The 12,143-nt window shown below is 50.1% G+C and overlaps 1 protein-coding gene across 1 annotated transcript in view; it reads right to left on the bottom strand.

Annotated features, from left to right (window-relative positions):
- The window catches only part of LOC125518834, a 45,792-nt gene extending 34,011 nt beyond the window's left edge, over positions 1 to 11,781 (bottom strand). Inside the window, exons 1-2 of the mRNA XM_048683708.1 lie at positions 11,499 to 11,781; positions 10,959 to 11,398 (exon numbers count right to left, since the gene is read on the bottom strand). Of these exons, the coding sequence (XP_048539665.1) occupies positions 10,959 to 11,398; positions 11,499 to 11,781 (723 nt within the window). The remainder of the gene's footprint in view (positions 1 to 10,958; positions 11,399 to 11,498) is intronic.
- Positions 11,782 to 12,143: the final 362 nt, after the last annotated feature.

Raw genomic sequence — 12,143 nt, 5'->3', positions numbered from 1 at the left:
CCAGAAATGGGATGTACATTTATGAAACACATCAAACAGGGAATTAGTTTCAATTTTTTTCATTACAAGATTTTAAATTCCATTGATTTTTATGCGTGGACAATTATTTGGATTTTATATTTATATAAATTATTTTTCAAAATAGTTTGAATGTGAATCGATATTTCAGGATTAAAAAATAGTTGACCGCACCGAAATATGCAAAAAATTCGTATACTTTTTAACCATGGCCACAATATGGGGTGTAATGCTAACAAAAAGAAGATGGGCTCAAAAAAAATTCTTAAGAATTAGCAAATGGGCTGCACATTATTAGAAATAATGCACACGAGAGCAGTGACTGTTGGATGTCCATCCAACGGCTGTCGTGCTTCTTCAATCTCTGCTTTTCCTGCTCCAGCCGCTCAAACAAGCACCGACGGGACCGCCTGCTCCCTCCTCCCGCGGCCGGCTATGCTGCCGCGCAGGCCTCACCGCCCCACCGTACTCCCATCGCTGGCCTAGCCATCCCTCTACTCACCCACACCTGTTGTTATTCTCCGGTGACGGTAGATGAACCAGTAAACCCTCGTACAGTCGTACTCCCCTCCGCATGGGAAACAACTGCCGAGTCTTCCCTGCCTCCGTGCCGTTCCCTTCCTAGGCCTCACCCTTGTCCACCGCCCTGGTGCTCTCGGTGAGGCCTGGTCAACGTGGTCAATGAACGACATCCATCGGAAGTGGACTGTACGTGGAAAGGCTGACAGCTGGGTCCATGGCCGCACGCAAGGAAATGCCTCCTTATTACGTGCAAAATAATGATTCCTCCACCTGACGGCTAGGACCCATGGGAAGGGCTTCTGTATTTCACAGAAAAAATGTCCCCCCCGCTAACAGGTCGGACCCACCAACTATATCTTCGCACGCAAGGAAGTGCCTCCTTATGACGCACAAAAAAATGAATACCCCCTGCTAGCTGGGACCCACCATAGTGGGTGGCTGACTTGTGGGCCTACTAAGTTGACGGGGACAGAGGGCTTTGGCAACTTAGTCAATATGAACGATTCTAGCTCCAGTGACCGTACGATGTCCACCCAACGGCCATAGTGCTTCTTCAACCTCTGGTCTTCTTGCTCCAGCCGCCCAAAGCAGCGCCGGTCGTGCCGCCCGCTCCTGCCTCCCATGGCCGGCTGTGCTGCCGCGGAGGCCTCACCGCCCCCATACTACTCCCACCGCTGGTCAGGCCATCCCTCCACTCACCCACACCCCCTGTTATTCTGCGGCGACGGCAGCCTCACACCGCAGCCGAACCAGTGAACCCTCGTACTCCTCTCCACGTGGGCATCCACTGTCGCGTCTTCCCTGGCTCCGCCTCGTCCCCTTCCTAGGCCTCACCATCGTCCACTGCCTTGGTGCCCTCAACGCGGCGTGGTCAATGTGGTCAACGACCGACTTCCATCGGAAGAGTACTGTACGTGGAGAGGCTGACAGCTGGGTCCACGGCCACAACTCAGTTTTTTGTGATTTGCCAAGTAAGTCGCTTTGTTAGGCCTGTTGGGCTGCAAATCTTTCATGACGAGGAGAGCTTCATTCGGCTGGCCGAGAAAATGGCCTATCAGTAATGAGAAATGGGATGTACATTTTTAAAACACATCAAACCGACAATTAGTTTCAAATTTCTTTTTTTCATTTCGAGATTTTAAATTGCATTGATTTTTATGCATGGACAATTTGTTGGATTTTCTTTGATATACATTTATTTTTAAAATCAGTTTGAACGTGACTCGAAATTTCGGGATTAAAAATAGTTCAGACCGCACCGAAATATGCAAAATTTCGTATAATTTTTAACCGTGGCCACAATATGGGCTGTAATGCTAACAAAAAGAATATGTGCTCCAAAAAACCCTTAAGAATTATCAAATGGGCTGTAAATTATTAGAAATAATGGCAGATGGGATGTATGCTGTTTTCCACAGATTTGAGGCTTTCCTAAAAAAAGGTTGACGCACATGCAGTGACTGTTGGATTTCCATCCAACGGCCGTCGTGCTTCTTCAATCTCTGCTCTTCCTGCTCCGGCCGCTCAAACGAGCGCCGGCGGGACTGCCTGCTCCCTCCTCCCCGTGGCATGCTGTGCTGCTGCGCAGGCCTCACCGCCCCACCCTACTCCCATCGCTGGCCTAGCCATCCCTCTACTCACCCACACCTACTGTTATTCTCCGACGACGGCAGACAAACCAGTAAACCCTCGTACAGTCGTACTCCCCTCCGCGTGGGAACAACTACTGAGTCTTCCCTGCCTCCATGTCATTCCCTTCCTAGGCCTCGCCGTCGTCCACCGCCCTGGTGCTCTCGACGCGGCCTGGTCAACGTGGTCAACGACCGACATGCATCTGAAGTGGATTGTACGTGGAGAGGCTGACAGCTGGGTCCATGGACGCATGCAAGGAAATGCCTCCTTATTACACGCAAAATAATGATTCCTCCACCCGACATCTGGGACCCACCGAAAGGGCCTCTGTATTTCGCGAAAAAACGTTACCACCGCTGACAGCTTGGACCCACCAGCTATATCTTCGCACGCAAGGAAGTGCCTCCTTATTACACACAAAAAATGAATACTCCCCCTGCTAGCTGGGACCCAGTATAGTGGCAGGCTGACTTGTGAGCCTACTAAGTTGACGGGGACGGAGGGCTTTGTCAACTTAGTCAATATGCATGATTCTAGCTCCACTGACCATATGATGTCCATCCAATGGCCATAGTGCTTCTTCAACCTCTGGTCTTCTTGCTCTAGTCGCCCAAACCAGCGCCGGTCGTGCCTCGTGCTCCTGCCTCCCGTGGCCGGCTGCGATGCGGCGGAGGCCTCACCGCCCCTACTACTCCCACCGCTGGCCAGGCCATCCCTCTACTCACCCACACCCCCTGTTATTCTGCAGCGACGGCAACCTCACACCGCAGTGAACCAGTGAACCCTCATACTCCTCTACGCGTGGGCTGTAACACCACGGATGTAACTTTCCCAATTTGTACTCCAACTCTTGCCGTTTCCGGCGTTAAGTTATTTTATTTTCTCGGGTTCGGGTCTTTGTCTCCGTGTGTTGTTGTCGTTGTCATGCATCTCATATCATGTCATCTTGTGCATTGCATTTGCATACGTGTTCGTCTCATGCATTCGAGCATTTTCCCCGTTGTCCGTTTTGCATTCCGGCGCTTCGTTCTCCTCTGGTGGTCATTTCTACCTTTCTTTCGTGTGTGGGGATTAAACATTTCCGGATTGGACCGAGACTTGCCAAGCGGCCTTGGTTTACTACCGGTAGACCGCCTATCAAGTTTTGTGCCATTTGGACTTCGTTTGATACTCCAACGGTTAACCGAGGGACCGAAAAGGCCTCGTGTGTGTTGCAGCCCAACACCCCTCCAATTTGGCCCAAAACCCACCTAAGCCCTCTCCATCATCTAGATCGTTCGATCACGATCGCGTGGCCGAAAACTGCACCTCATTTGGACTCTCCTAGCTCCCTCTAGGCCTATAAATAGGCCCTCCTCGAAAATCTTGGATCCCCCCTCCCCGAAAACCCTAAAAATCCGTCTCTGCCGCCACCGGACGTGTCCGGACGGAGCCGGACAACGTCCGGATCCCACCGCCGCCAATTGCCGCCTGCCACGTCACCGCCGCCGCCGCCACTCCCACCGCGGCCCGCGGGAGCCCGGAGCCGGCCCTCCCAGCCCAGCCGCCCCGCGCGCCGCCTCGCCCTTCTTCCCCGCCACTGCGCCGCCCCGCCGCCCGGCCGCGCCGCCTCGCGGCCATTCCTCTCCGCCGCCGCGCCATCGCCGCCCTCGGGTCCCCGCGCCTCCCCGGCCTCCTCTCCTCCCCGGTGAACAGAAACTCCGGCAAAGACCCCGGCCATCCTCGAAGTTCGCGCCCGGCCAGATCTGAGATCTGTTTTTTTTTCGGGTTGACTTTTCTCAGAAAACCCTAGCTCAAGTGCTCCTGTTCACGGCCTCGTAACTTTGCATCCGTAGCTCCGATTCATGCACATAGCATATCAAAATGTTCATCTCAGAGAGTACATCATTTCATTCCATTGCATCTTTTTCATTTGAGTTCATCTTGATGCCCGAAATGCTGTTAGAAGAGGGCTACTTGAGTTAATAGTCAGATCGGCTACTCCATTTAGGTTTTTGTCATTTTTTCCATGATTATTGTGTGCATGTTATGCCCCGATGCTATACATATGTTTTGTTAAGGGTTTTGTCATCTTTCCAGAGGTGCAACCCATGTATTTTTGTGATGTGTGTGGTGGCTAGTGCAAGCTTGCAAAGTGGTGCACTTGCTAATTCTGTTTTCAGGGACTTAGCATTTCCACTAAGTCCTTGAGCTGTTTATCTCATGTTGCCATATGTTCATGTTGTTTCCTAGTGATCCGTGCCTCTTTTGAGGATGATCAGTAAGGATGTTTTGTTAATATTGTAGTGATCTATCCATCCATGTATTTGTTTGCAATTATGGAGCACCCTAGCTTGAGTCAATCGAGCTCTACTTTTGCTACTTTGTGAATCTGGGCAGATTGTCAACTTGTTTGCAATTTTGCTGATGATGTTGTAGTTGATCCGTGCATGCTATACTATTGTTCTTGCCATTTCTAGCTTGCATTTTGTGTATTCTCAAGGGGTGTATGCTTAGCTTGTCATGACTTGAACCGTAGTGAGTGCATCGAGCTCGTAAACATGCCTACTTGAGTTATATTTCAGCATGTGCCAGTCTTCACTAAGTCTGAAAACTGATTATGTTTTTGCTATGTTCACATGCTTGCAATTGTATTTTCTGATCCCTTTTGGCTCAAGGTCACTAAGGGACTTTTGTTAAGCTCTTTGAGTAGCTCCATGCAATGCTTTACTTTGACATGTTCAGTTCCTGTAGCATGTAGTTTTGTTGCTTCGAAGTGGGCTACCTGATCTGAAATTTCAGACAAGTGTTAATTTCACTAAGTCTGAGATCTGTTTGCCATATGCATTTTTGCCATGCTTGTTTGAACCTGTTATGGATGATTTGGCCGTAGATCAGTGCTAGACTTTTGTTAAGAATATTGAATGCATCCCTGCCATGTATTTTGTTGTCATGTTTGGGTGCTGTAGCATGTTCATCTCATCGCATTTAGATGGCTACTTGCTGTAAATCGCAGAACGTGGCCATATTTGAATCGCTTGCCATTTCCAAACCGTAACTCCGATTCCGGCGTTCTTTATATCGTTTTCAAGCGATTTCATCTCATCTTTCCATTGGAACACTTGGATTTCCAAGTTGAGGCCAGGTTCTTGAATTTCCTATCATATCATGCATATGCATCCCGCATCGCATCCCGCATAGCATATCATCATTGCATCATTTTGTTTGATCCTTGCACGTGGTTGATTGTATCCTTGTTGCTTGTTTGTCTTGTTTGGGTAGATCCGAGAGACGAGTTCGCTAACAAGGAGCCCGTTGAGTTTGCTTTCGAGGATCCAGTTAACTCTGACAACTGTGCAGGCAAGATGATCATACCCTCGAAATCACTACTATCTTTGCTATGCTAGTTTGCTCGCTCTTTTGCTATGCCAATGCCACGATGCCTACCACTTGCTTGCAAGCCTCCCAAATTTCCATGTCAAACCTCTAACCCACCATGTCCTAGCAAACCGTTGATTGGCTATGTTACCGCTTTGCTCAGCCCCTCTTATAGCGTTGCTAGTTGCAGGTGAAGATTGAAGGCCGTTCCTTGTTGGAACATTTATGTACTTGTTGGGATATCATTATATTGCTATGTTATCTTAACGCATCTATATACTTGGTAAAGGGTGGAAGGCTCGGCCTCTCGCCTAGTGTTTTGTTCCACTCTTGCCGCCCTAGTTTCCGTCATATCGGTGTTATGTTCCCGGATTTTGCGTTCCTTACGCGGCTGGGTTATAATGGGAACCCCTTGATAGTTCGCCTTGATTAAAGCTTTTACAGCAATGCCCAACCTTGGTTTTACCATTCTCCACCTAGCATCTTTTTCCCTTGGGTTTCCGGAGCCCGAGGGTCATCTTATTTTAAACCCCCCCGGGCCAGTGCTTATCTGAGTGTTGGTCCGAACCGGGCAGCCTGCGGGGCCACCTCGGGGAAACTCGAGGTTTGGTTTTACTTGTAGCTTGACCTATCTGAGTGTGCCCTGAGAACGAGATATGTGCAGCTCCTATCGGGATTTGTCGGCACATTCGGGCGGTGTTGCTGGTCTTGTTTTTAACCTGTCGAAGTGTCTTGAATAACCGAGATACCGAGTCTGATCGGAACGTATTGGGAGGAGGTCTATTCCTTCGTTGACCATGAGAGCTTGTCATGGGCTAAGTTGGGACTCCCCTGCAGGGTTTTGAACTTTCGAAAGCCGTGCCCGCGGTTATGGGCAGATGGGAATTTGTTAATGTCCGGTTGTAGATAACTTGAACCTTAACTTAATTAAAATGAATCAACTGAGTGTGTTACCGTGATGGCCTCTTCTCAGCGGAGTCCAGTAAATGGACACGGTGTTGGAGTAATGTTTGCGTAGGTTGCTCTCTAGTTTCTCGCTCGTGCTTTGCCCCCTCTTCTCGCTCTCTTTTGCGAATAAGTTAGCCACCATATATGCTAGTCGCTTGCTGCAGCTCCACATATATTTACCTTGGCTTTCCTATAAGCTTAAATAGTCTTGATCGCGAGGGTGTGAGATTGCTGAGTCCCTGTGGCTCACAGATTACTATTACACCAGATGCAGGGCCTGATGATTCTGCTCCAGGAGACGCGTATGAGCTCAAGTGGGAGTTTGACAAAGACTCTCAATGTTACTATGTTTCCTTTCCTGATGATCTGTAGTGGTGCCCAGTTGGGGGTGATCGGGACCGTGTCGCATGTTGGGTTATCTTTTATTTTGGCGCCGTAGACGGGCCATGAGTGTTTGGATGATGTAATGTTATTTATGTAATTGATTGACGTGGCGAGTGTAAGCCAACTATGTTATCTCCCCTTTATGATTTATATTACATGGGATGTTGTGAAGATTGCCTAACTTGCGGCATATGCCTTCAATGCGGTTATGCCTCTAAGTCGTGCCTCGACACGTGGGAGATATAGACGCATCGAGGGTGTTACATGGGCATCCACTGCCGTGTCTTCCCTGGCTCTGCGTCGTCCCCTTCCTAGGCCTCGCCGTCGTCCACCGCCCTGGTGCTCTCGGCGCGGCATGGTCAACATGGTCAAGGAACGGCTTCCTTCGGACGTGGACTGTACGTGGAGAGGCTGACAGCTGGGTCCACGGCCGCAGCAAGGAAGTGCCTCCTTATTACGTGCAAAATAATTATTCCTCCACCTGACAACGGGGGACCCACCGGACGGGCCACCGTATTTCATGAAAAAACGTTTCCCCCTGACTGCTGGGACCCACCAGCTACATCTTCGCATGCAAGGAAGTGCGTCCGGGCAAAAAAATGATTCACCCCCTGACTGCTGGGACCCACCAGCTACATCTTCGCACGCAAGCAAGTGCCTGACAGTCGGGACCCACCTGGTCGAAGCATATGCATCGTTGTTATTCTGGTCACGAATGTGTACGTACATACTGGTCGATGTAGAGGCGCGCACGTGTCGTAGTAGAGGCGCGCACGTAGCATGTACACGTACGTACAGCGGCCAGTGTGCAAGAAAGAAAATACGACCACGTACGTACATACGGGCAGGGTCACGAACGCCTATTCGCGCATACGTACGGCCAGGGCTCGTGTACATGGCTGGGTCGGAACGGAGAACAGCATCGTCGTCGTGTTCATGGGGAGCCAACCGGCTGGGTTGGAATGGAATGCGGCGTCGTGTTCATCGGGAGGGATTGGACGGAACAACCGATGGAAACGAGGCCTAGCGTACCACAGAACGGAGGAAACGGCCTTGTGTTCGACCGGCCATGTTCGAAACGGGATCCTGTTCATCGGGAGGGGTCTGGCGTACCGCAAAACGGAGGAAACGAACCTCCTATGGTCGAAACGGGGGTCCTGTTGATCGGGAGGGGTGTGGCGTATCGCAAAACAGAGGAAACAGACTTGTGTTGGAGCGCTACGGTCGAAACGGGGGTCCTGTTCACTGGGAGGGTGTGGCCTACCGCAAAACGGGACTCCACGGGGTACTATTCATCTCCACCGTCGACCCCCTCCAGCCTCCACGAGCGACTGTTCATCCACGGGCTCCTGTTCATCCAGCCTCCACCGCGTGCTACTCCACTGGCTACTGTTCAACCAGCCCTCTCCACGGGCTCCTTCAACCACCCCTCCATGGGCTACTGTTCATCCTGCCCTCCACCGTCTACTGTTCATCCTGCCCTCCACGGGGTGGTCCTGTTCATCCAGCCCCAACCGGCTCGATCGATCGGGGTCCTATTCATCCAGAGGCAATACCATGGGGTCCTGTTCATCCACCCCCACCGGGAACTATTCATCCAAACCCCCCAGCAACACTCACTGTTCATCCAGAGGCAGCATCGACCGGGTTCAGTTAACAGCCATCGATCGATCGCTCGGGTTCAGTAACGCGTAGCCTGTAGTGTAATCGCTCGGGTTCAGTTAGAGCCCAACGCCTCGCTCAGGTTCAGTTAGAGCCCAACGCCTCGCACCCACGCGCATGCGTGTACGAGAGAAATGCGCATTGCTCGGCCCCGACCACCCACCGTAACCGGGAACACCCTGATATTTTCCTTGCCCTCGCTTCTACCACAGTTTTTTCCGTCATGGACGGCCCAAAGAATGTCATGCAACTGCGTCTCCGGCCCGCCCAGGACGAAAAGCCCATTTTCTGTCATGATTTTTTGTCATAGAAGTAGGACCCCACCACATCTATGATGATACCGGGATTTGTCACAATTATTGTCATAGAAGTGTCATAGGTATGACAATTTTTTTTCGTTCGGCCCAAAATGTCATGGATGTGTCTTTTTTGTAGTGTCCCCAGTCGAATGGACAAGCTGAAAGAGCAAACGGATTGATTCTCAAAGGACTGAAACCCCGATTGATGCGTGATCTCAAGCATGCGGCAGGCGCCTGGGTCGATGAACTTCCATCAGTGCTTTGGGGATTGAGGACAACTCCTAATCAGTCGACTGGCCGAACTCCATTCTTCTTGGTCTATGGAGTTGAAGCTGTACTTCCGAGTGACCTGCTTCACATTGCACCCGAGTCGAGCTTTTCTCAGAAGATGAAGCAGAACAGGCTCGGCAAGATGCAATTGATCTCCTGGAATAGGAAAGAGAGATGGCCCTGATCCGGTCGACCATTTATCAGCAAGACCCGCGTCGATTCCACGCCAGAAATGTGAGGGGTCGAGCATTTCAAGAGGGAAACTTGGTTCTTCAAGTGGATCAGTAGAAACCACACAAGCTCGCTCCTGCTTGGGAAGGCCCCTTCATTGTCACCAGAGTGCTCCACAACGGAGCATACCACCTTTACAATGTCGAGCACAAGAAAGACGAGCCACGCGCTTGGAATACGGAGCTGCTCCGCCCCTTGTACACTTAAGCTTTCAGATTGTTGAGATGTAATAAGAAATACCTTCCAGTTTGATTATTAAATACACAATTTTTTACAGTCTCATAAATGATTGTTGTTCCTTTTTTATTTTCTAAGCCCCCCAGTGGGTGGCTTAGCTGCGAACCCGTTTCGCCTAAGTTCGAAAAATCCTACCGAGTGGTGAGCAAGCCTCTCACTCGGGAGCTTAGCTGCGAATCCGTTTCGCCTAAGTTTAAAAAATCCTACCGAGTGGTGAGCAAACCTCTCACTCAGAGGCTTAGCTGCGAATCCATTTCGCCTAAGTTTAAAAAAATATATCCTACCGAGTGGTGAGCAAGCCTCTCACTGAGGGCTTAGTTGTAGTCCAGTACTCGCCTAAGTTTAAAAAATCCTACCGAGTGGTGAGCAAGCCTCTCACTTGGGGGCTTAGCTGCAGTCCAGTACTCGCCTAAGTTTAAAAAATCCTACCGAGTGGTGAGCAACCCTCTCACTCGGGGGCTTAGCTGCGTTCCAGTACTCGCCTAAGTTTAAAAAATCCTACCGAGTGGTGAGCAACCCTCTCACTCGGGGGCTTAACTGCAGTCTAGTACTCGCCTAAGTTCAAAAAATCCTACCGAGTGGTGAGGAACCCTCACACTCGGGGGCTTAGCTGTAGTACAGTACTCGCCTAAGTTTGAAAAATCCTAGTGAGTGGTGAGCAACCCTCACACTCGGGGGCTTAGCTGCAGTCCAGTACTCGCCTAAGTTTGAAAAATCCTACCGAGTGGTGAGCAAGCCTCTCACTCGGGGGCTTAGCTGCAGTCCAGTACTCACCTAAGTTTGAAAAATCCTACGGAGTGGTGAGCAACCCTCTCACTCGGGGACTTAGCTGCAGTCCAGTACTTGCCTAAGTTTGAAACACATCCCCATCCGCAAGGATGACAAGGTGCAGGTCGACTGTAACATTCTCTTCGGAGCTGCGCCACAAATACAATGTGTGCTCCATCCTTATCCGCAAGGACGACGAGGTGCAGGTCGACTGTAACCTTCTCTTCGGAGCTGCGCCACAAATACAACATGCGCTCCATCCTTATCTGCAAGGACGACGAGGTGCAGGTCGACTGTAACCTTCTCTTCGGAGTTGCGCCACAAGTATAACATGTGCTCCATCCTGATCCGCAAGGACGACAAGGTACAGGTCGACTGGGACCTCCTCCTCAGAGCTGCATCTCAAGTACAAAGACTATTCCGAGTGAAGAAAAAGTTCCACTCAAAGGAGAATACAAGCATACGCAGAGATAAACCAAGTTCAGATAAAATCTTAAGGTTCCAGAGCACAGATTAAATTACTCGGGCATCAGGCCCGAAGGAGTTTAACGGATACAAAATCACTCGGCATTCCGAGGCAAATTTAAGGCGAGGCATAAAGTTTGTTCACTCCGCAGGAGGAGGGCTTGCAGGCTCGACGAACTCGTCCAGATCAATCACGTCAGCAATCCGAGTGGCAGCAGCAATGAAGGTTTCCATGAATGATCGAAAGTCATGCCTCTTGGTATTGGCAACTTTGATCGCTGCCAGCTTCTCTTCTTGGGTTTCCTTGCAGTGGACACGAACCAGTGAAAGAGCCACGTCAACACCACATTGAGCAGAAGACTTTTTCCATTCTTGCACTCGGCCAGGGACCACATTGACTCGACTCATCAGAGACTCGAGATCATTTTGAGGCACCGCCCTTGGCCAGAGTGCTGTATCAATGCGCGACACAGCCACCTTCAGGCGAGCAAGGTAGCTTGTAACATTGGCAACACGGGATTCCAGTCGAAGCACGTTCATAGTAGCATCATCACCGATGGGAGAAAGGACAGCGTCCAGACCTGTCTCGACCCGCCCAGTCTCTTCTTCAAAGTTTTGACAGAATTCTACAAACCCAAAGAAATAATGAGTCGACGAATGCCTGACGAATCGACGACAGTTAAATAGTCGAACAAAGGGAAATACCTTCAAGCATAAGGAACAACTTTTTGGCGAGTGCCCCCAGATAAGCCTCTAGGTCATTTCTCTTACGAGAAATGCCTTCAATCTTCTCGTTCAGAGCAACTTTGTCCTTCTTCAAACAGGTCGCTTCTTTGTTGTCCTCGGTGAGAGATGCCTTTAGCTTGGCGTTGTCTTCCTCCAGTGCTTCGACTAAAGCCAGCTTCTTGTCAGCAAGTGCGGTCTTTTTATTAGCCTCCTTCTGTGCAGCTGCAAGGTCAAGATTCTTTGGCGCCAAGGCTTGCTTCATTTTCTCTGAAGAATGTGCACTCGGGTCAAGGAAAGGAACGAAGAGATAATTCGAGAGATGGTCAAGATAAACAGTCGACAGGTCGTTACCTTCCGTACCAGCTACTTCGTCTCAAGCCTTTTTCCAGTTTTGATTGGCGAGTTCCAAATCAAGGATGAGTTGCCTTTGCTTTTCCTCGAATTCACCGAACTTGGAGATAAGCTCACAGGATTTCTATAGTCGGCAAAAGATACATCAATGGACAAGATCAAAGATCATTCACTTCCGAGTGAATAGAACTCTAAGACTACTACAGAATCAAATATTCTACAGTAGTCTCGGGGACTACACCCAGTGGGTGCACTTATCGTGCCCCCACGGGT

The sequence above is a fragment of the Triticum urartu genome, chromosome 7 (assembly GCF_003073215.2).
Source record: "Triticum urartu cultivar G1812 chromosome 7, Tu2.1, whole genome shotgun sequence".
Classification (NCBI taxonomy): domain Eukaryota; kingdom Viridiplantae; phylum Streptophyta; class Magnoliopsida; order Poales; family Poaceae; genus Triticum; species Triticum urartu.
The sequence above is the reverse complement of the archived record's forward strand: the minus strand, read 5'-3'. Positions and strand labels throughout refer to the sequence as shown.